At 44.2% G+C, this 24,603-nt stretch overlaps 1 protein-coding gene across 2 annotated transcripts; it reads right to left on the reverse strand.

Moving 5' to 3' along the window:
- Window positions 1-26: 26 nt before the first annotated feature.
- Window positions 27-24,599, reverse strand: B4GALT4 (beta-1,4-galactosyltransferase 4). Of its 2 annotated transcripts, none has more exons than XM_034060195.1 (7): window positions 24,496-24,599; window positions 12,535-12,989; window positions 11,078-11,310; window positions 7,327-7,514; window positions 4,415-4,537; window positions 855-959; window positions 27-599 (listed from the first exon to the last, which is right to left on the reverse strand). In XM_034060195.1, exons 2-7 carry the CDS (start codon window positions 12,800-12,802, stop codon window positions 458-460), a joined length of 1,059 nt encoding a protein of 352 aa, XP_033916086.1. In that variant the 5' UTR covers window positions 12,803-12,989; window positions 24,496-24,599; the 3' UTR covers window positions 27-457. The 2 variants fall into 2 exon arrangements, with proteins under 2 accessions (XP_033916086.1, XP_033916087.1); XM_034060196.1 differs by having other exon boundaries at window positions 24,521-24,591.
- Between the last annotated feature and the right edge of the window lie 4 nt (window positions 24,600-24,603).

Consider the following 24,603-nt stretch of genomic DNA (forward strand, 5'->3'; position numbering starts at 1 on the left):
TGAGCTCATGAGACACAGGAGAAGCCTTTTGCAGTCAACGGAGTGTATTTATTGAGAGATCTTTAACATCTCCTCACCCCTGACCATTATTCCTTCCCTCACACATAGGCAGTTTTTTCTCAGGCTGGGAAAAAAAGCAGCTTTCCTCAGCAAGTTTGTTATTTGGTGAAGGATTCCTGTGCTTTTAATAAGACCACAAGAAGTTTAGGAATAGTTGCAAGAACAAGTGTTTTTTCCATGAGACTTAGTTCACGTCCTTCCACTGGCCGATCCCAAACAAGGACAGTTCTGTGAATGTCCCAGCAGAACACAGGGATGGGTCCCCATGGCTCCAGCCATCACTAAAGGGAATTCCCAGTCGATCAGACTGTGAAGAAAGACTCTCCTCTGCTACTGAAGTCCTCTTTGAAGCAAACACGATCTGTTGCCATTTTCACACCCTGTGTGTTTCTTACCCTTATGAGACCTTGGGCTGCACGCTGAAGTCCACTGTGATGTTGACGTATAAAGGGTTATGTTCCACTGAGAGCAGTTTATATGAACAGGAGTTCAGTCCATCTGTTTTCCATGTTTTAGACACTTGACTTAGAAGCTTCATCCTGAGAAGAAAGAGGAGAAAATCTTCACTGACATGCACAGGGGAGGTGTTTTGAGCTCTTTCCCCACTACTAGTAAACTTGGAAGCAGAGCTACTGCTGTTCTGTACTGCTGGCAACATAAAATCATGCTTTTCCTGTCCTCAGTATGGACAATCAGACATGAAAATGCCCATTTGGCCTAGAACAAAGCTTTTGGCCCCAGGTGCTTGGCCACATACTAAGAGGATGAAAGGTGGAACCCTGTTCCTGACTCACCTCTCTTCATTCTCCTCGTTACCATGGTCTCGCTTGTGGAAGATCATTGTATACCTGGCTACTTCCGCAGGTGGCCTCATCACTCCCATCTTCTGCAGGTGAACCCTGGAAGAAGCAATGGTGCCATGAGCAAGGCCTCACAGAGAAACAAACTCTCAAGGAAAACAGAAACAACAACATTTGGAGACTTCATCTCTTGTGGATGCCGTGGAACCAAGCACAGAGAACAGCTGGAAACTGATCTACATTTCTCCCACAGCCCATCTTGCCAGAGAAATGGGGCTGAGGGTTGTGTTTCTGGAGAACAGACCCAGCAGGGTGACCGATGCCCCTTTCTTTTGGTAGCAGGTAGCTTCTGCAGTAGGTCATGAAGAGCTTAAAGCACACATTGTACAACAGAGCATATTTAAAATAGTATGGTCTTGTTTAGTCTGTACTACCCTGTATTAACCTGGGATGGCTGCAGCAAGATTCCACATGCTTTGCAGCTACTTCATCTCAACTCCTGCCATATAGAAGTATATATCAAGTATAAAACCTTTATAATTGATAGCTCTCCACTTGAAAAGGAGAAAAAAAAGCCACCCAAAAAAGCTTCTTTTTACTAGTTGGCACAGAGCTGCAAAACTTATATTGGTCTACATGAAGAAAAAGTCTTTTCTGAGAACAGTGCCAGAAACCTGGAGTCCCACACATGGATTTAAGTGTTGGACATTAGGCATTCAACTGGAGCTGCTGTTGAGCTTAACGTATCTGTGGAGCACAGGAGTTTTGCTCTGTCAGCAGAAGGGGTTAACTTCATGACTAGAATTAAGGAATAGCCCAGGTCTTTGCAGTCGTGTCAGAAGCTGGGAGAGCAATAAAAAAACAAGAATTGAAGAATCATAGAATCAACTTGCTTGGAAAAGGCCTTTAAGCTCATCCAGTCCAACCATTCCTAGCACTGCCAAGGCCACCACTAACCCATGGCACCAAGGGCCTCATCTGCACAGTGTGTGAACACTTCCAGGGACGGTGACTGCCCCCCTGCCCTGGGCAGGCTGTTCCAATGCCTGAGCACCCTTTGGGGGAGGAATTGTTCCTCATCTCCATCTAAACTTCCCCTGGTGCAGCTTGAGGCCATTTCCTCTTGTCCTATCACTTGTTAGTTGGGAGCAGAGACAGACCGAATCTCACTCCATCCTCCTATCAGGCAGCTGTAGAGAGCTATAAGGTCCCCCCTGAGCCTTCTCCAGACTAAATGCCCCCAGGTCCTTCTCTGGCCCCATTCCAGCACCTCACTGCCTGTCTTGTAGTGAGGGTCCCAGAACTGAACACAGGATTTGAGATGCAGCCTCACAGACTGTCCCCAGTACAGGGGGACAATCACTGCCCTGGCCCTGCTGGTTATGCTACTGCTGATACAGGCCAGGATGCTGTTGGCTTCTTGGCTGCCTGGGCACAAGCTGCCCATGTTCAGCTCTGTCACTCAGCACCCCCAGGTCCTTTTCCATGAGCAGCTTTCCAGCCATTCTTCCCCAGGCCAGGAGCCATGCATGGGGTTGTTGTGGCCCAAGGGCAGGATCCGGCCTTATTGAACCTCATACTATTAGCCACAGCCCATCTATCCAGCCTGTAAGAAACTGAGCCCCTGAGAGGTTTCTAATGACTTGACTGTAACAGTAAATTATCAAATAAATACAACGAATTATGTAAAAAATCTCCCTGTGATGCACAGCTTTAGGAAGGGCCCACAAGAGCCCATCACACTCAGAACAGCAGGACCTGACAGCATTCAGGGCCCAGGTTCTTCAAGATACTGAAAGGGATGGTGCCATCTGCTGCCTTTGCTGGGAAAGGCTGAAAGATCCCTGCACAGCCACCCACCGGAACAGCAGCTCCTCATTCCCTACCCACTGCAGACTCTGTAACCAGCCCACTCCAAGATCCACCCACAAGGAAAGGCAAGAGCCAAGTCCCACTGCAGCATGCACTGTGGTCCATGCGATACGGTTTCCACACCAGGACCTCAACTACTAGGAAGTTACACAAGCAAGCATCACCTTTGATTCCAAACCCCTTGTAAACATGGTGGAGACTCTCAGTAAATATTGCTGCTCTGCTGCTCATAGCAACATTTGAAACACCACCACCACCATCACCTTTTTTGCACCTTAACTGGGACACTTCCTGCAAAGGTGGGAAATAAGATGGTACCAAGCCATCCCCTACCACTATAAAAGCCAGCTCCTAAGAGAAGTTGGTGTCTCTAAATTGGAGTTGGGAGAAAAATAAACCCAGCTGTGATTAAGAAGGGACAGAAACCCAGGCCTCCAGTAGTCCTTTTACATTTCCTGAGATACAGCTGCCTGATACAGAGGAAAACTTGTATTTGGGAGTTCCTAACTCTTAACACACTTGATTTCACCAGTGTAATCATTGAACATCACCAGGGAGATGAATTTACGTCCCTAAAATGTTTGGTTTAAGCAACTGAAAAGGATAAACACTGAAGAACAATGTACACTTACGCTACAAATGGATGTGCTCTGCCAGCAGAGCTTAGGGGGCTGTTTATTCCTTTTGGGTTTGTGTTCTGTTTGCTCCCTTCCCCTTCCTTCACTAACAGCAAAGTAGGATTAGAGGTTTCCTTCTAAGCAAAGGGCAAAAGATCACCAGAAAAATTAAGTTGAGTCCTTTGTGCCATTCAACTTCTCATACTGACAGGTCTCTCCTACTTTGAAAGGCCCATCTGCAAAACTGGATTTCACAAGAACAAAAGGCACATGCAAATAGATGCAGTCTTTCTAAAATTCAAGCTATTCACTGTGTTAACCAGAATCAACACCACCCACATACAAACTAAGCTGTGCTTGGAGTAAATCATGGTAGTCAATGAATGCAAAAAACCCAATCCCACCAAACCAAAGCCCTCCCACACTCTTATAAAGCATTAGAACTGAATACATTTGTGTCTCTTTGGCAAACCACCCTCCAGACTTCAATCTTCTGCTTCTGTTATAACCAATATCCAAGTGACAATGCAAATCCCATGTGGCTGTGTCAACAAACCAACCCAACCAAAAAGAACCCCAACCCAAAACCTAACAAACCCTGCACCAAACTAGAAACACTTGTCAGGAAGAGGACGAGGTCTCTGGCACACATAACCTTTGCAAAGAGGTGCACAAAAACTGTGCACAGAACTGCATCCTGCAGCCCAAATCTCTACTGTTTCGAACTGAAAGCTCCTGTCGTGTTCTGCCTTTGGGGGCCAGGTGGGAAGTTACATCCCTTTCTATTTTTTTAGGCGTCATCTCTCGCTAGGTTTTTATTTCACAGAATGGTTAGGGTTGGAAAGAACCTTAAGATCATTCAGTTCCAACCCCCTGCCATGGGCAGGGACACCTCATAACAGACCATGTCACCCAAGGCTCTGTCCAACCTGGCCTTAAAACACTGCCAGGGATGGAGCATCCACCGCTTCTTTGGGCAGCCTGTGCCAATGTCTCACCACCCTCACAGTAAAGAACTTCTGCCTTATATCTAACTTGAACTTTCTTATATGATTGACTTCTTACCTGATTCGAAGGTCATCATCTTCTCCACCCCAGCCCCAGTAGTTGTTAGAGAATCCATTCACCTTGGCAAACTGTTCCCTTGTTAGAGCAGTTACACCTCCAAAATATCCAGTGTACCGTAACCTAGAAGTACACAAGAGAAGAGAATGAAGAATTAAAAGTCAAATTCTACCAACAACAAAAACCTCACCCTGAAACTCTGAATTGTCTTCTGAAACTCTGGCTTTAGATGTGTCTTTCAGAGTTGAGGGTGCACAAACTCATGAGGTTGCTCTGCTTGTCTTCCTCTTTTCACAAGAGGATGGTGATTTGCTCTAGGCCTGAAAGATTAAACTCTCCAACTGAGAGAACAGTTTCTTCTCCAACAGTTTCTCTCTTCATACAATTCCCCTTGGCAGGCAAACAGCACTTCACCTCAAGGACTTCCATGAGTACAAAAGGAACAAAGCCACACACTCACACAGCAGAAGCTCCGCAATAATGACAGAAGCCACTGACCACCTTGGAGCTGAAGCTGAGAAACCTGGAATGAAACCAGATCACAGCACAGGTACACATGCCCTGGGATACTGCAGGAACAACTCCAAGGTAAGGTACAGTGTGAGTTGCTAAGTAACCTACAGTAATGGTGCTCAGCTCTAAAAGAGATTCAGTTCTGACTTCTACCTTCTTTGTCCTGGTTACTGCAGCTGCTCTAAAAGATATTTACATACCATGTTTATCTTCTTACACTATTTTGCTACTTGCTGTTTATGATACCCTCCTCTTTCTGGGCCCTTAAGGTTAGCAGTACAACACAGCCCCTACTACACTGCCACTGCCAGGGATGATGTATGCATGGCTGTAGGTTGCATTTGGATTGCTAGACGGATGTGAATACAAAGAGGTGAACAAACTGCCAGGGCTAGAAAATATACATGATGGCAATTTACATGCCAGGCAAGGAAAGGTGTGATGCTTATTGCTATTTCTGGTTTACCAGGAACCTAATTTAAACACACACACACACGAAACAAAGAAACCAAACCAAGATCAAACCCAGAAACCAAACTCAGACCAGTTTTGTTGGGCCATCTGTGCTCCTGTCATAGCATCACAAGAGAACTGCAGAGGTTGAGGGGCCTCTGGATATGAAGCAGTCCAACCCCTCTGTTCAGAGCAGGGTCTCCTACAGCAAGTCACTGAAGACCAGGTCCATTCAGGATGGAGACTCCACAACCTCTCTGGGCAGCCTGTTCTAGTATGTGACCACCTTCAAAACTTTAGTATAGAAGCCTTCCATTCTGAAGCATCTAAACCTGTAGTTTGTGTAACTAAACATAAGGTACTGACTCTCCAAAGGTGCCAAGATTACCACACATTGCATCACCATAGATGATGCACTCACATTCCTGCCCAGGATGTTGTGTGTTAATGCAGAACATGTACAACTTCCATACATCTAAGTGACACTTCTTGATATGCTCACCTCAGCCTAAGCAAAACACTGAGGTCACCCAACTGGGTTTTCAACCCCAGGTCTCAGCTTAGTTCAAGATCTGAATTCCTTCAGATTTACACAGGAATTCCTTTGGAAATATAGTGCTGTTATGCCCACTTCATGGATGTGTAAACAGATACAGTGACACAGAAAAGAAAGTATGAATCAAACTCAAACAAGCAGTACCCCAGTGAATACTGGTGCAGGGTATTCACAACAACATTTTTTCTGTACCCTTTAAAGCCAAAGCTTAAACCTTTATACTCTTTAAAGTACTCTCTTAAGTACTCTTTAAAAACCAAGCCTGTAACTAACAGTTCCTTTCCACAAGCAGCAGAAACCTGAGGAAATCTATAGTAAGAGGATCCTGCAGTAAAAGCAAGAATCCATCTGCTTAACTAAGCAGAACATCTGCAGTAAAACTGAGGCACAGGAGGTTAAGTAAAGCACCTCAAGTTTTGTGCCATGTTATCAGCCTGGATTCTACATGCCTGTGCATTACTCAAAGCAGTGTTTCTGTTGCTTTGGTGCACTGACCATTCCATAGCCCTCAGCATTCTGTCTGCAAGGCAGAGTGCTCCAAAAGCCTGTCACAAGCCTAGTTCATACGTGCTCGCTGCAGTCTGCACTAAATGACTGAGAAGTGAATGGTATCCTGCATAAGAATTTGCACACCCCACCTCTCTCTCATATATTTAAGAAAGGAAACCCACAAGTGAAGCAGAGCTTTGCTTCAAAGCACATAGAGCTCAGCTTCTGAAAAGCCCAGCTAGAGTTAATATTGAGATGACATGACATAGGAGGTAAATCTTGAAAGAAACAAGTTCAATGGAAATACTCTGGTCATTAAACTCACCAAACTCAGGAACCTTTTCTTCTCTGAGGTGGACTGAACTCAACTTTACACATCACACTGGCATTTAGGAGACCCATTTCAAACCCAGACTGATCCTGTATGTGACACTGCTCAGCCACGTCATTAAATACAACCCTATCCCTGGGCAAATTCTCGTACTTGAGCTCTCCATATCAGATGTTCCCTATTCAACAGCAAAAGGCAAGTGGCAAGTTTTTCTATAGTAAGATCACACCCTCAAATCAGAGGACCAAGGAACTGCAAATGCATTTCTAGCTTGGAAAGGTCTCTGCACAACCTCTGGCATGTTGCTTTCTTCTTGGAACATCCTTTACCTCTCCCCAGAAACCAGAAGGATTACAACGATCACCTGTACAGTTGACCATGGAGCTGACTTAAGAGATGCCCACACAGTTCTATTTTGCCAAGGGCACTCCAGAGAGATGAAGTATTACCACCAGAAACCTGGTGTCAGGAGAAGGGGTAGATACAGCACAGAGCTCCATCAGAAGAGGAACATTAACAGTAACATGGCACTTCCCAATTGGTATTTTTTCCACATTCCTGGTTTCCTACCTGTATCCAGTATTGTTCCTGCCAACTACAAAGTGCTTTGGTCCGGGGCCACACGTGTAAATGTTAAAGTCATTTTCTGGCACCAGATCCACATCATGGAAAATGAAACAGTCCCAGTTAGCTTCTTTTAGGGCCTCTAGGTATCCTACATTCAGCAGCTTAGCGCGATTAAATTTGGTGCTGCCAGCCTGTGGAAGAGAACGGAGAAAACCTCTGAAGAAGGTGTCAAACCTTTAGAACCAGAACTGCTCCCAGATATTTGTTCTGATCACATAATTCACAGCTGCATCTTCCAGCCAGTAACCGTACACAGAGCTGGCCCATAGCACTGGCTACAGCACCACAGAGAGCTTCTTCCATCTCTGCTTGTCATGAACAAACAGAGCCAGGGCCAGGAGAGTCTATGGTTGTCTGGGCACCAGGAATATGCATCCTGGATGTCACAGTCTCACTACTACTGCTGTTCCCATCCCGGAGTTCTGGATGCATGTAGATAAATACATAGCATAACACAGAGGTATCATTAACAGCTTAGAAATAACAAAGAGGTATCAGTAAACAGCTTAGAAACTGGTGCCCTATGCAGCGTGTCAGCAAAGCTTATGGAAGGTGTTTAAAAAAGCAAAACCCAAAGCACATTACTCCCATTCTCATGAGTTTATCGACATCAGAGCACCTGCCACAGATGATTTATGCTCGTTCCACAGTTCAGAGGATAGCAATGCCTGAAGAATTCACTGTATTTCCTCAGCTCACACAGTAGGTGGCAGACTGGGAAATAAAAAGCAGGTCTCTTCATTTTTAACTCCTATCTATAACCTCATTGTTACGCTGCACAGGGCCTCACCCTAGCATGGGGCTTCACTTGACTTTTACTAAGCTTGTTGTACAGGCTGAGAAAGTTGGGGCTGTTCAGCCCAGAGAAGAGAAGCTGTGTGAAGACTTCAAGAGCAGCTTCCAGTATCTGAAGGGGTTACAAGGATGCTGGAGAGGGACTCGTCATTAGGGACTGTAGTGCTAGGACAAGGAATGATGGGTTCAAACTGAAACAGGGGAGTTCAGGATGGATATAATGAAGAAATTCTTATAAAGAAGAAGTTTACTGTAAGGGTGGTAAGGCAATGGAAAAGGTTGCCCAGAAAAGTGGTAAATGCTCTATCCATGGCAGTGTTCAAGGCTAGGCTGCACAAAGCCTTGGGTGACATGGTCTAGTGGGAGGCATCCCTGCCCATGGCAGGGGGTTGGAACTGCGTGATCCTAATGTTCTTTCCACCCCTAACTATGATTCTATGATTTTCTAGAGCTGGGAACTCAGTGTACTCAAAAGATAAAAGGCAGTTTTCAAGAGGAAGGGGCCATTTGCTAGAAGGTGCCTCGACTGGGAGAGGCTCAGTGAAAGATGAGAGAATCTGGCCTCCCCAGGCTGAGAGAAGGTAAGTGGAGGGAAAATAGTTGCACACAAAACATGTTTTACTGTTCTACAAGGTAATGTTTTGTTCTGAAGCAGCAATTTGTTCACCATCACTAACAGCCATCTGTTCTTTGAACAAAAAAGAGTTATGGGATTTATGGCTCCATACCTGCAATGAGGGAAATCCAGCCCAATGCCATCAGTTGCTTCCATTCTGAGTCAGGGAAGGAATTTTCCAAGAAAAAAAAATGAGATAAAATTTCCTAATATTTATGAGGTCAAATTTCTGCATGAGGGGTTTTTGGGTTTTTGTTTGGTTGTTTGTTTTAAAGAGTCCTGTATATGAAAGCATCCATCAGAGAATCATCTCCTGATGATGTAAACAGACTATTGAATGACCAGAACAATTCAGATGACTGACAACATGCAGAGAACTTCACTTGTGTTTGGTGTCAAGAGCAGGTGAAGCGCAGACCATCTGCTCCAGTTGTGTCTCCCCTCCCTTTGCTCACTTCCTGTGCAAAGGCAGCCGAACACCATGTTAGACCTCATGCTGAGCAAATAACAAAGTTTACTCTCATGTTTTACTGAGAAAAGAATTGTCTTCCTTTGCTTCTATGGGAGGAGAAAACCAACAAGACAAACTTAAATTGGGCAATAAATTACCCTTCAGGGATTATAAACTCACTTTTTTTTCCAGCACTCCACTCACCTATGCACACATTTGTGCAAAGAAACATGATGTTCAAGATGTTACAATTAGCTCATAAAGAGAGCTTGAGTATGCCCTTCAATTGCTCAGAGAGAAATATAGAAGACCCATTTCCTAATCTTCCTCCCAAGTCAACTCTGTGTATTTTAATAACTAAATCCTGGTTTTAACTCTTTCTTTCTTCAAAAGATACTTAAAACCACTAATGACATCACAAATGGGAGTGAAAATGGATTTGCCATCAAAGAGCTGTGTTAGACCCACTTTTCAGTTTTGGGTGTTTCTATCTACATGGAAAGGGGAAGCCAAAGCTTCCAATCTCCAAAGTAAAAACTCTGATAGAACAAGTCCAGACTTGACACTACTGCTCACATCAGACAGAACTTTCATAGTCTTCTACTTCTTTTTGCTAATATGCCATCAGCTGTTCTCCACCTCACAGATTTCAGGAGATGAAGAATCAGGTTGGATGGGGCTTGGAGCAACCTGATCTAGTGGAAGGTGTCCCTGCCCATGGCAAAGGGTTGGAACTGGATGAACTTTAGGGTCCCTTCCAACCCAAACTATTCTATGATTCTCCTGACAACTTAGTTGACAGCTGGAGTGAGCCATTATATGAATGATTACACAGTAAGGCTGAAAAAACCCCTCAGTTTCTCCACTTTATGGGCCACATGACAACTTTAAACAAGTGAGGACCAGTCTATTCAAACAAAACATATAGCCTGCCATGACTTCTGCTGCTGTTCTGCTGCACCACTAAGCAGAATTGTAGGCTTTCACTTCGAATGCGCTGCCTCGTGCTGGCTGACTGACTCTTTGAACAGAAGGGAAGAGAAACTATTGATTTATCACCTTTTTCTCCTGCTGTCTGCAAAATCTGTTTAGATTCAAGGCAGAACATATAAATAAATGAGAGCAACAGAAAGCAAACAATGAAAGATCAAAAAAAGTCGACATATTACAAAAGAGAAATCTATATCTTAGATGAAAATCAACATGGCACAAATCTGTGTATGCAAATTTTAGCTGCTGGCTCAGCACACTAGGAAGAATGCAAAGAAATTAATAAAGCTCTCAGGAACCAAGTGTTTTCTCATGAGTACTTCTGCCCACAGCCCTTACTGGGCAAGTAAAGCACCTGCAAGCAGTAGCTGTCATGTCTGGTTTGATCTGGCAGAAGTGAGTACAACACACAGCTTACTAAACATGACAGCCAGCAAGCAGATGGGAGAGTAAAGTTGGATACAAACTGAGGCCTTCAATCTAAACAACTCCAAATGAAAAGACAGAAAACATGTCAGCATAGTTACTATGTGTATGCTGCAGGAGAAGTGAGCTGCATTAGTAATGGGAAAGATGCTAACCTTGAATGCTAAATTAGGAACAGTAAGTTACTCAGACTGAGAAATGGAAACAAGTTGAAAACACTATTAATTCTTTCCAGCTTTGCTAACAGCAGCTGAGATCCTGCAGTGGTACCAGCAATGGCTGCATGCACCACTGCATCCCTCAGCGAATGCTGGAAACAGGCTTGGAGGACTGATGTTAGCCAGCAGAAGCAGCAGCAAGAGTCTCCTTGGCCTGCAGAGCATCACCCCCAAACACCAAACACATCTCAGCCTCACCTGGTGAATAACATAGATGCCATAGTCCAGCTGCTGTCTCTGCAGGAAGGGGTGGAGGTGCTCCAGGAGGTACAGCAGATGCTTCTCTCGGTTGCGGTGTGGGATGATGATGGCCACGTGGTGCTGTGCTGCACACTCTGGAGGGTGGTACCGGCCCTTGGCTACCTGAGGGTTCTCCTTTTCCACTTCTTCTAGTGTGAGAGATGCTTTGAAGGTGAGTTTGCTGGCACCAACTGTAGGAGAAGCACAAGAAGCTTTCCCCAATTATTTCTGATTGTGGCTAGTCCAGGCATCTAACTCTGTAACAGCATAAGAAACCCAGGATCAAGCCCCAGTTGGTTTTCCTCCCTTTCCAAGAGAAAAGTAGTGCCACAGGGATATTATGCAGGCAGTGGAAGGAGAGAGTATTAAGTGTTTAGTTGCTTAAACTGATTAAAAGTGATGATAAAAAATAATAATTAAAAAAAGAAAAATCAAGAGAAGTTCCTATGGCAGGAGAATTGGCTTGAAATGGCTGCCAGGGCAAAGCAGAGGAGAAGGAAGTGGAAAGAGACATAGGACTCTGGCCATGAGAAGCCATCTCTACTTAAAGCATGAACAAAACCATTACAGGCTTAAGGCAAGATAAAACATACCAAGGCTTCCTCTAGCCAGATTTTCATCACTTCTCTTGCACTGAGCTATCATTTCATCCCCTTTGGGCTCAGCAAACCCACTAAAGAGAATAACACAGGTCACTGTGATGGCTACAGCTGCAGTGCTTTCACGTAAGCAGACACATCTTTGGGGCAGGGAAGGGGTGTGTGCAGTGGGACAGCAGCTTTTTGGACTAGAAAAGGGAAGAGTGAAGAATCGAGCTTCCCAAACGAATCCCTAATCAGGTTCACAAAAAGAAGAGGAAAGCAACAGTGACGTGGTAGTGCAGAGCAGAAGCCTGGTGCTGCCAGCAACACAAAGACCAAAAGAAACAGCTGTTGGGAAGATAAACACTGTAGCCATGAACACCCCACTTCCTCCTTTCCCTAAGCTTTTATTGCTGAGCGTGGGACTTGCATGGTCATGTTGTATGGAATGGCCCTTTTGTCAGTTGAGCTCAGCTATCCTGCTGTGTCCACTGCCAACCTCTTGCCTACCAACAACCTATCAAGTATTAGGAGGCCAAGATAGAGACAAAGCTTCAACATCATGCAGACACTGTTCAGCAGTAGCCAAGTCACTGGTGTGTTACCAAAGCTGTTTGAGCCACAAATGCAAAACATCACACCATATGGGCTGCTGTCCCAGCCAGACTCAGCACTTAGGTCACTTCCTCACCCAGAAGTGCTTACTGGAACTGGTTGTGTTGTATTTGTTTCACAGGAAAAGTGTCCAACTGTAAAATGCTAGGAAGAAAACCAATCAGGAATTGTAAAGCAGATGTAACTTGTTAGAAAAGGCAGGAAAGCAGGATCACTTACTCAGGTACGGAGAGAGAGCTGGGCACTCATCCTGAAGTGATTTTACTGTAGGAACTTCTGCAACTGATTTCATCTTCTCTTCCTTTTGACTGTCCTCCAGGCTAGTCACCTTCCTGAAATCCTCCACCATGATCTTAGCTTTAGGCATTTCCTGTCTGGAGTCCACATAGTAATTGACTGTGGCCCATAGCACCATCAAACACAAAGTGACAAGCACCAGCACTTTGAACTTATAGAAGGGGTGAAAGATGTACAAGCTCAAGGCCATGATTCTCGGCTCTGATGCCGAGGCAGTCTGCTAAGCAGCCGGGGGGATGAAACCAAAGGTCCCAAGAAGGATGTCACAGTAGAGGAGTAAAGCTGGAGGTAGGTAGGGCTGCCACACTTGCTGCAGTTTTGCAGTTCATGGAGCCCAAGTGCTGTTTGTTCTTCAATGTCAGGAAGCAGGACTTAACCTGGACAAAAAAGAGGCAGGAGTTAGTTTCTACCTCTCTCCACTGCTGTGCCTTTAGGAAAACAGCTTATGACCAAACATGAAAGGAATAGCAAGTATGAACTACTGATCAGATACAAAGACACTGAGCTCAGCCACATACCAGCTGCATGATTTTAGGCAAATCACCTTCCTGCTTTGTTCTCCACTCCCAACTTTTCTTTCTTTTTCCTTCCAGAACAGAAAGTGCAGCTACTACCCCATGATATGTCTGAGTACATTGCCTGGCGATACACAGGCTTCAGTGTTTCTGCTCCTACAAAACTTACCAACAGCTGTAAGGTAAGAGATTCTGCTGGCTATGAGTTAGCTCCCCCCACCCAAAATGAAAAACACATGAATTCTCTCCAGAACTCAACTGGTTTCTTCTGAAAGAGAGTATTATTGATGCTCCATCACTCTGCACCATGCAGTGTGCATCCTGCAATATCTTGACTGGCATCAGAGGCTCTGTATCTGCTGCCTGCCAGTGGCTCTTTGCCAGTGTTCCCCTCTCACATGCTGCTGCAGGAAGCAAATCTGCTACTGTTCAAGGGAAAGGTTCAGTTCTGCAGTGTTAGGTCTGTGAGGATCCAATCCTTTGCTCTGCTTCCTGCCCTCCTTCAAGAGCTCCATTTTCCTACAGTGCCACCACATTATAAAGTTACCATGCAAATACTTTTGCTTGTTACTATCAGCTCATAGCAGAGAAAGAATGACATTTTAATAGAAGAGAGCTTTGATATAGAGAACACCCAAGAAAACTGCCACGTATAAGAAGATGAAGGACTGAGACTAAGTGAAGCAAGGCAGTGATTAAAGCAAATGAACACAAAACAGGCTGGATCAAAGAGAAGAAACACCAAAACATGGAAGGTTATTTTATAACGGCTTTCAACATATACATGAGATGCCCAGGCAGAAGGGATACAGTAAATGTACATTCTCACTACTTTAGTCCAGGTGTCTTCTGGAAAAGTGTTGATTCACAGGGATGGATGTGGGAGCCAGGCCTAGGACTGACAAGATGAACTACTCAATGTACTGCCCAGGCTTCTTCAGGTTCACTGAGAATGGGCAGCTGCTGTTCCGCCTTGCAGGCACTACACAGAGGGTACAACCTGTTCTCTCCATCCACATGCGAGGCACAGCACTGCTCTAAGGGATGGACACAGATGAGTTTTCAGTGACCTTACCACCAGCAGTGAAGGGTCTCTACATCCACTTTAATCACAAGGAAGAAAGCCTGGTGCTACCTCCCCTGAATCCTTTCCTCCCATGCTGCTTTACAGCCTGGTGGTCCTTAGCATCTAATTGTACAGTGACATCACTCCAGTCTTCTGCCTCTGCTCCCAGTTGCCATGATCAGCCAAAGATTATCCACAGTCACCTCACAGCAACATCATGCAGAGGGAACTCACCCACAACTCATGGGTGCATTCCATCATGGTCCATGAAGCTACATATGTCCAGTTCACTCAAGTGTTCCCTGACTGCTTAAGTGATCCTCTTCCACCAAGGGTACATCTTCCTTACTCCAGCCTTTCCCCCTTGTCTCTGACACCTGGGATTCCTGAATCCCAGCCTCAGTAGTAAAAACTAGGCAAAAAAAAGGCTTTTGGTAGTTCAGCCTTCTCCATGTTCTACACAACTAAGTCCCTTCTCTCACTAAGCAATAGGCCCACATTTTTCTTTGTCTTCCTTTTGTTACCTGTGTATTTAGAGAAGCCCTTCTTGACATCTTTATCTCTAAATCATACCTGATATATTGGGGGTAAGAAAAAGATCACTCAGTGAGACATCAAAACACGTGCAAACCATAGTTCAATCCAAAATTCAAAATACTAAACAAATCTTGCTACACACAATACACTCCAACATGCCAGAAATGTCATTCTTCTATTGCACTTTATAACTCAGGGTGAGTAGCTCTCAAACATGGGTGAGAAAACACCTATGGTGCAACTGAATTCTTCTCATAGTTCTCTAACTTGACCCTAGCTCTATCTGACCTTCATCACAGGTATCAAGAAACTTTCACAGGGACAGAAAGTGCAACTGTTCTTATGAAAGAAGTTCTCAGTGAAGCATAACCAAAGCTAGTTTCGAACGTCACAGCTGACTACAAGGGCACACAGTTAAAAACACCATGGTACCCATTTCTAAATCCAGGAAATGGATTTGAACTAAAACAAACAAACAAAAAAACCCACCATAGTTATACAGATATGTATGGCATTGGCCAGAATTCGAAAAATCAATGAAGAAATGAGAAAGGTCTCCATCTCTATGCAGACACTGCAAACACACTTCTACATATATCCATCACGGACTGTAGCAGTAGGACAAGATGTGATGGGTTCAAACTAAAATAGGGGAAGTTCAGGATGGTATAAGGAAGAAGTCGTTCACTATGACAGTGGTGAGGCACTGGGACAGGTTGCCCAGAGAAGCAGTAAATGCTCCATCCCTGACAGTGTTCAAGGCCAGGCTGGACAGAACCTTGAGTGACCCCTGGTCTAGTGTGAGGTATCCCTGCCCATGACAGGGGGTTGGAACTGGATGATCTTAAGGTCCATTTTCAACCCAAACCATTCTATGATTCTATGAGGCACATACATACTGCATGATCTGTGTTCCCCAACATCAAATCTATACCATTAACTTGTCTCCGAGCTCTGCAGTTTGCCTGCCAACACAAGGTCTGTAGCCTGCTGGGTTTTTTGAAGCATACTCCAGTCCCTGCTTGCTTGCTCCAAAGTTCCTAACACTGTTCAGAACAGGCTACCTGCAGGAACTGATCAGACATGCAGTGCTCCAATTCCTCCATGAATCGGGTGTTCAGCTCTGATCCTTGAGCCTGTTTGCATGAACATAAAGCCTTAGCTTGCCCCAGAATAGTAAGCACGGTTCCAGCATGGACAAGGCATCTTTCAAAGCAAAGTAGGAACAACAGAACCCCATCCATTTTCATTCAGAAATACACATACACTGGAGTATGACATGCAGTTCAAGCACAGAGCAAGTGAGTAACATACATACAAGCTGGGTCCCCACATAAGGGCTTGCAGGATCAATGCAGGCAATTGCTTAGCAGCCTGATTGAAGCCACCAGCATTACTAAGCTGAGAGATACACAGAAATTGTAGCCCAAAGGTTGTTCCTTCTGATCTAAGCCAAATTCATAGGTAGACAAAGACACTATCAGCAGGAAGATCAATTACTGGTAGCCCTGAGCTAGATGGTAGTGAAGAAAAGTAACCTCATGAACAAGATTTGGTAAGGAACTGGAGTAGGTGAAAAGTCATTATTTTCCAAACACTTCCCCCTGATATGTCTTTAGATATAAATTGATGACTATGCTAAAGCCTAGATTCACATGATCACTTATGGAGAAAAGTTACTTGTAACAGTATAAATAATCAGTGAGAACACACTGCCTACATGTTATTTTTCATGGGCTTTCATTTAAATCAATTCAGCCTCAGGAAGGCTCCAGAGAGATCCTGTTATTTGCTGCATGGAAACTTAACTTCTAACTTACATGAACTATCTTCCTGAGTCTACCTGTTTCATACTGCCCAGTAAGGACAGGTTTCTTATGTAGGGTTTTTCAGAAGCCCTTCCACTTCCTCCAGCTCACACAGTAATTCCACAGACCAAAGAACAGGTTCAGCAGCACAAAGGATTAATTTCAACCTAACTTTTAAAACCTTCCTAAGTTCAAGCAGGAAATGAAGCATGAAAGAGTCTTTTGGCACTGCCTTTATCAGCTCTGTATTATTAGTTAGTATTTTATCTCTGCGGACTATTAGTATTTTATCTAGACCAATATCAAAGCAGCAATGGGTTAGCTTTGTGTAACTTTTCATACAGCTCCAAATCTTCGTCATTAAACTCCCCAAGAAAGAATTGAGTTCTTTACAACTGACAAGGTAGAAAGCATCAAAGGTACAGCATCATCTTACCAGCTTTTCTATGCAAGAGAGTTCAAGTCCTCAAGTTTCACATGAGGCAAAACTTGCTCCTTTCACAGGCATTTCCTTCTTTTCAGTAGATTGGATTTGTAGTAGAGCATGAAGCTAATAGTTTTTAACACCTCTTTTATATAACACTTCTAATCCTATTACCTCTTCCTATTAAAAAACCCCACTAAATGCACTGAAAAATGATGAATTCACGGGCTAAGCAGAACAAACAAAAGCAACCCAACCCTCAGACAAATACCCTTTCCACTTCTCTAGATTTCAAGCCAAATAAAGCAAGCACATTAAACCACTTAGTGCTGCTGCCACATTCCTCCCTCCTGCAGAGCAGTCACTCCAAGTAGTACGGAGAGCGCTATGCAAGTGCAGACACTCTTCATGCAGGAAAGCCCTCACCATAAAGAGGTTTCTGTTACCTCTCACATTCTGCAGGAAAGAGTCAGCACAAAACTGGCAAGATGACAAAAAGAGCCAACACATCCTGCTTTTCCCCAGCTCCAAGAGGAGGGGGGCATGCAGGATGGCACAAGTCCCAGCAGCCCAGGATGGTAGCCAGCTCACTCCTTTCCCCCTTGCACAGAAGAGCCAGCACGGGCGTACTATGATATATCTGGACTGCACTGTGCCAGAAGCAGGGCTGCACACAAAGAATCACTATAACAAACCACAGGCCAAAAGCCTTTGCTCCTAGAAGCAAGCAACAATTCTTATTTCAGCCCTTTTGCTATCTGTTTTTAATGTTAGAGATGCCCTTCTTACACACATCAAGCTGCCCACCCTCTTGTCCATACTTGTGAAGCTCAGGCACTCTTCTTTGTTAGCACCCAGCCATACTTGCTGCTGACAGTACGACCACAGACAGAAGTGTATACTTTAAGCCTGGCTTACTGACCAGTCTTTTCACAATATATGTTATTATTACAAGGTTGTCCCTTCCCTGGTGCTTCTCCCACCACTGCCCATAACACTCCTCTAGCAAACTGGCAGGATGGAAACAATACAGGTGTCTCTTTGACATCTTGCCAGTCCAGAGCAACTAGGGCAGCATCAGTGCAACGTCTGCTGTGCTGGCTATGATCTGCACTCATTTACCAGGAAGAGCTTTGCTGCCAACCTACCTAAGCCTCCTCCCCTGTATTAACTTGACAAACTCACTTCTTTCAGTTACATCCACGTTTGAGGAATTTCTGAGCACACCTCTAGCAGATAAAGGGTGAAATTTTCTCATGTTTTCAGTCAACATATAGATAATCACAAAAGACATAGAAAGGATGAAACCTGAGTACAAAGAGGGTACATAGTTAAGAATGATTGTATTAGAGGTGGGGAGACAACGGACAGGCACAACCTCATGACGCATGTTGATCTATAACTCAAGCTTGTTTGAGCTCTGTGTGTGATATGTACATTTTGAGACAGTAGATATTTCAAAGTTTCCCCATTAAGCCTTCTCTATGCCACAAAGGTCTTACCTACTACTAGGATGGCACAAGAGTTTTGGGGAAAATTTCTTGTTTCAGACACCTAGTAGTGCAGAACAAACCTTTAGGACTCCTTTATATTTCAACTGGTCAGCCACATAAAGTCATACCACCCTGGCTCTCAACTGTCACTGTCCCTTCTTCGTCTCTGCTCCAGTACACAAACTCCTTTCTCTGCACTGCAGTGGCTCCCATGCAAACATGGGTTAGGCAGATCAGGAGGCAAGCAGTAAATCTAGCAACCTTCTGTAAGCCTCCATCTAACCTTCCCAACTGAAAACCTGGCATCAGCAGCAAAGGAGTAGCTCAGCTTTCAGCTGAAAAGGAACAGTTATTTTAGAAGGATGATAATATCCATTTCTAGGCAATAAGTGGTAACATTCCACGAGCTGTCTCAAGCCAGACAATTTTAAAGAAGCATATGAGTTCAAGAGAAACAGACCAAGGTGCATTTGTGATTAGAATAACAGCCACTGCCAACTAAAACATTCCAGTTATGTGGAGAATACAAGCAGATGTGGTAGCTCCACACTCTTTTCTTGCTATTTATGAATTGATAACTGCTTGGTACACAGTGTCAAGGAACAGAAGAATCAGCAGCTCCCACTCCTGAACCACAAACTGAAGAAGATAAAGAATACACAACACACGAGGAAAGAACTGTCATGGTTTAACCCCAGAGGGCAACTAAACACCACACAGCTGCTTACTCAGCAGGATGGGGTGGAGAACTGGAAGAGGAAAAGTGAGAAAACTCATTGGTTGAGATGATGACAGTTTAATGGGACAGAAAAGGAAGGAAATAATGATAACAGTAATGATAATAATTAGAATATACAAACCAAGCAGTGCAATTGCTCACCACTCACCAACTGATGGCCAGCATCCCAGACAGCACCCTCAGCCAGCTTTCCCATCAGTTTCTGTACTGAGCATGGCATCATAGTTTGGAATATCCCTCTGGCCTGCTTGGGTAAGTTGTCCTGGCTGTGTCCCCTCCAAACTCTTTGTACCCCTCCAGCCTTCTCACTGGCAGGGCATGAGAAGCTGAAAAGCCCTTGACTTAGTATAAACACTAGCTGAAAACCACCAGTGTGTTATCAACATTATTCTCATACTACATCCAAAACACAGCACTGTGCCAGCCCTGTACTGGAAAGTCACTCTATCCCAGCCCAAACAGGGTAATAAACTAGATATTTATCTTACATATTGTCTCTGTGTGGGCATCGGGGAAAAAGTGACTGGAACAAATGTAAACAAGGAAAGGCTTAGCAGGTAAACACAACAAATCCATTTCATACAAAAGGAACATCTTAGCAGAAAAGCACTCAGAGAGGACTGCATGCTACTGTAACTGACATGCAGGACAGGTAAGAAGTGTCTCAGTATCTCACCTATCCCTAACAGGGATGCCATTGTTGTTCTACCCAACATCATCCCAGATGAGGAGCGCTATTCCCCTGTTCCAACCTGCTTTGGTTTATGATCAAAGAGCTTAACAACTTGCTCCACAGGGAACACACAGGACAAAAGAAGCAGTCCCTAAGCACTAGTGTGTGTGAAGTCCTTTGTCCTTCCAGTGTGTGCTGCTGGTTTTCTGGCTGCCTGAAACCCACCCAGCCACTCTCTCAAATATTAGACAGTGGATATATGGCTACTTTTAACACTCCCAGACAATTTGCTGAGCACACAGAAGACACTTTACCATAGTCATGTTTCACTTACAAAAACAGAGGTTCAACTCTTGGTAAATACTCAGCACCTAAAACTTCACATTAAGATTTCTGAGATCACCAAAGGAAAAAGTTATGTTTTCTCTATTAAGCACATAGAGAGCCTTTGCTGCAAATGGCCCAACATCATTACCAAGCACAGGCCAACTGAGTAGGTGCTGTTTTCACTTTCCTAAGATGTACTGAACTCTGATTTTATACAAGGAAACGCAATCTAAGGTCTCCAGGCCAAGAAACACATTTATGAATGGCCTCTCTTGTTACACAACTACAGCTGAGCCACTGACCTCACTGTAAAGGACACAGCACTGTCAGACTGAGTGCAAAGAGATGGATCAAGGCATACAGCAAGTAGAGCTGGCACAACCTGGAACTCCCTGACTGCTTACCATGGCAATACCTTTTAAAAAAATTAAGTACATTTTAAAACACATTCCCCTCCAAAGTCAGTGGAATAGCCTGAAAAAGCACACAGTAAAACAGGTTTGTGTGAACACAGGAATCTCATGTGCATGGAAAGCTAGACAGGGGAAGTTCAGGTTAGAGATGACAAAAAAGTTCTTTACTGTAAGGGTGGTGAGGCACTGGAACAGGTTGCCCATAGAAGTGGTAAATTCTCCATTCCTGGCAGTGTTCAAGGCCAGGCTGGACAGAGCCTTGGGTGATTGTGGTCTAGTGAGGCATACCTGCCCATGGCAGGGGCGCTGGAACTGGATGACCTTAAGCTCCTCTCCAACCAAAACCATTCTGTGATTCAACTCTGCAATACCCTACCTTTTTCTGGCAGCTGTTCCCTTGCTGGAGTGCACGTGTCAGTATGGACGCCACATGTCACAGACCTCGCCACTGCACAAAAAAACCTCAGTGCATTTCTAGCCAAATCCCTCCCTCACCTCTGTCCTGCACAAAAAAGCTAACATCTGAGAAACACACTGTATTACAGCAGTGTAGATTCTTACTTCAGCTTTAAGTACTTTGCAATATCCTTTTTAAACCAAAGTGCTAACCACAGACAGCAAAATCAATAAAGGAAAAAGCTGAGGTAAGAAATACTGTGGCTACTTAACACATTTATGAATTTCATTTTACAAATACCTATGAATAAAGCTGTGAAAAAAAGAAGAAAACATAACATGTACATGTGTTATGAAAGCACAACTAAGAACAGAATCCCATTCTTGGTTTTTCATATAGGTACTTCAGCATGAGAACTGCCAAGAAATTACTGCTGAAATTTCCTTTGGCATGAAGAGATTTTACATTATGATTATTTCTTGTGGTCTTATCTCAGTAAGGATTGCAAACCATCGGTGCCTACTGCAAAGACAAGTATCAAGAAGCTGTGTAGATGACATGACTTTATTAAGCTATTAAATGCACAGGACCTTTTCCACCTTAAGAGACAATTTACATCTATGCTGATTTTCAAACAATCTGCAGATAGGTTTTTATGCAGGAGAAAGTTTTCAAACATACATTTTAATCCCTCTAACTCACAACCTTTGGAAGTGTTATGTCCTAGAACAGCATCTGACAGAACACAAAACTACTCCAACACTTCCACTTCAAGCTCACACCAAACAATTGTAATCAATATTTTGTGGAAGTAGCTCTAAAAGCATACCCCTGAGAATCAGGATACTATTAAACCTTTTGGACAAGCCGCTTGCTCATCAAGATTTCAGGCAGAGGGAAAGAGTGCATCACTCATCCACACACTCAGTTACTAACCTCTTTTCCTCATCTCACCAGATCTTGTCTGGAGAACTAAAGGTGAGATGTGATGTGGACTCCTCCTATCCTACACCCTGAGGGTTAAAGAGCTCCCATCCCTCTACAACCTTCCTCCTCCTCACCCAAGCAGCAGCAGGCTCTCTCCAAGAACAAAACAGAAGATCAAGGGGGTGATACTTAACTCAGAAGCAGAGTAAGGGAAAGTTGCTCCTTTCCCTTCACTTCTCATCACTGTGCAGGTATTACCCCTCCCTATCTCACCCATGAGTTAAATCAGCTGCAAGACTACATAAGCCAACTACAGGGCTGAGGGAGACACAAGATCAGTGCTGCAGATGCCCCACTAACACTGGATACAAAACTTTTACTATTATATATAATTGTGTACGTTTGTGATATCAGTTTCACAAGATTACCTGAAGTATATAAGTGGTATCTCCATGCCACGAGTCACTGCCTGACAAAAAAAAGTACTACACAGTTGTTGCTCTCGGCAGCAGTACTGCTTTAAGGACAACAAGATAATACAATACAGGCTGTAAAGCATGTTAATTGTACACATGCAACAGGTGAAAAAAAAAGCTGAGACAGAATGCTTATAAAACCCCCTAAATATGTTAAAAACTATAAAGAAAAAAAAAGGCATGGAAGCTCCCTCCCATTGTTTTACAGTATTTTAAAGGTCACATTTATACACAGCACAAAACCCACAGCCTCTCAAGCATAAAAATGTCTTTTTATGTCTTTAAGTCACCCAGCCCTATTGCACACCTGTGGGCTGACTTCTGGACTATGCTTCTGCCTAAACAAATAGGTTTGAAACTGAACTCTTGCATCAAAACAGGCAGTCGTTCCAGCAGGCTTCAGAATCTGCAAGCATACCTTCAACCCAGCAAAATCCAAGTTCCCCTAACTCATTCCTGCAAATTAGATTTAGGATCATAGAATACAGAAATCAAGCACCCCTCTATTTTTTTCCTACGTATTACTTAAAAGAATGTGGTAACTCAAACTTACAGAGAAAAGAAAAACCCTTCCAAAGCTGAAGGAACAAGTTTTTACTTCTAACTGAAAAGTATTTGTGAAAATGAAATACAGCTGTTGTAGAAATGAGAAGGAAATACCCCAAAACATCAAACCTAAGATCAAACATCCTTAAAGAAAGTGCTTCTCAAGAAAGCTCATTGACAGTAACAGTATCTTGGATGAAAAGTGATCTGCTTCAGTGTTAAAGAAGCATTATGCAAGTTGAAGAGCAACAGAGAATAATACAAAACCCCAAAGGTGTGGTTTTCAGTGTTCTAAATTTAATCAGAATGTTTGTCATTAACAATGGAAGATTTACAGAATCATCACCCAGTTACTGAGAAAAAATAAATCTTTAAAGAGCATGTCACATAACCACCAAGCTTACTGATAAAAAGTGCAAATATTTAAGGACTATCAGCAGATACTAGAGTTTTTGCCTTTGTTTTGGTTTTTTCATGTTAGCCACGTCAATAACATCAAACTTTTACCTTCCTTTCCCCTAATCCCCTCTGCTGAAAACTAAGCTCTATTTGACTCAGGTGTTCCTTGGGAGCTTGGTTGTTTATAAGCTTTAGTATCAACGAAAACAGCAGCACATTATATCCATCCTCCTGACTTACAATCTCTGAGCCCAATACAGTGAGTCCACACCTTGAATACCAGGTTCAGTTTTGGGCCCCTCTATACAAGAAAGACACTGAGGTGCTGGAGTAGATCCAAAGAAGGGCAATGGAGCTGGTGCAGGGCCTGGAGCACAAGTGTGATGAGGAACGGCTGAGGTACCTGGGGGGTTTGATCTGGAGAAGAGAAGGCTCAGGAGGGACCTTATTGTTCTCTGTGGCTGCCTGACAGGAGGATGGAGTGAGGTGGGGTTGGTCTCTTCTCCCAAGCAACAAGTGATAGGACAAGAGGAAATGGCCTCAAGCTGCACCAGGGAAAGTTTGAATGGAGATGAGGAACAATTCCTTCCCCAAAGGGTGCTCAGGTGTTGGAACAAGCTGCCCAGGGCAGGGCTGCAGTCATCATCCCTGGTAGTGATTACACACGGTGCAGATGAGACCCTCAGTGACATGGGTTAGTGGTGGCCTTGGCAGTGCTGGGGAACGGTTGGACTGGATGAGCTTAAAGCTCTTTTCCAACCAAACATTATTCTACAATTGTTTCTACTCCCACCTAACATAAAAATTTGAGATATGTAACTGTTCCTCATCATACTAGTGACACTACAACAACATTAAGCACCGGCAGACTTATCTGCAAGATTACATCCCCAGGTCCCGCCTCTGATGATCGAGAGCGATCCCCGCTGAGGTATTCCTTATATGCTCCTTCAGACACGCCGCCGGAGCCGAGCCAGTATCTCCTCCACGTACCAGATGCTAACCTCCCCTCCTCTCTTAAGGCTTTTAAACCGGAACCGGCCCGGAAACCGGTTATCCCACCACACACCCACCTCCTCCCCCTTCCCTCTACGGCTGGCCCCGGTCCCACCGCACCCACCGTTAGGAGCATCTCCCCCTCACCTTATAACCAACGTCTCGTACTCACAGGCCCCCTGCGCGACCGCCTGTCGCCCGCTCCCGGGACCGCGCTGACTGACACCTCAACCCGCTCCCAGCGCGACCCCGCGC

This window comes from Melopsittacus undulatus, chromosome 2, assembly GCF_012275295.1.
Source record: "Melopsittacus undulatus isolate bMelUnd1 chromosome 2, bMelUnd1.mat.Z, whole genome shotgun sequence".
NCBI classification, from domain to species: domain Eukaryota; kingdom Metazoa; phylum Chordata; class Aves; order Psittaciformes; family Psittaculidae; genus Melopsittacus; species Melopsittacus undulatus.

Coding starts and splice junctions, on each gene's coding strand:
- B4GALT4 (XM_034060195.1), bottom strand. CDS start 12,802: ATGGCCTTGAGCTTGTACATCTTTCACCCCTTCTATAAGTTCAAAGTG. Junction 4,538..7,326: donor AGGAACAATACTGGATACAG/GTAGGAAACCAG, acceptor GTGTACTTCTAG/GTTACGGTACACTGGATATT. Junction 960..4,414: donor GATGATGACCTTCGAATCAG/GTAAGAAGTCAA, acceptor TGCTTCTTCCAG/GGTTCACCTGCAGAAGATGG.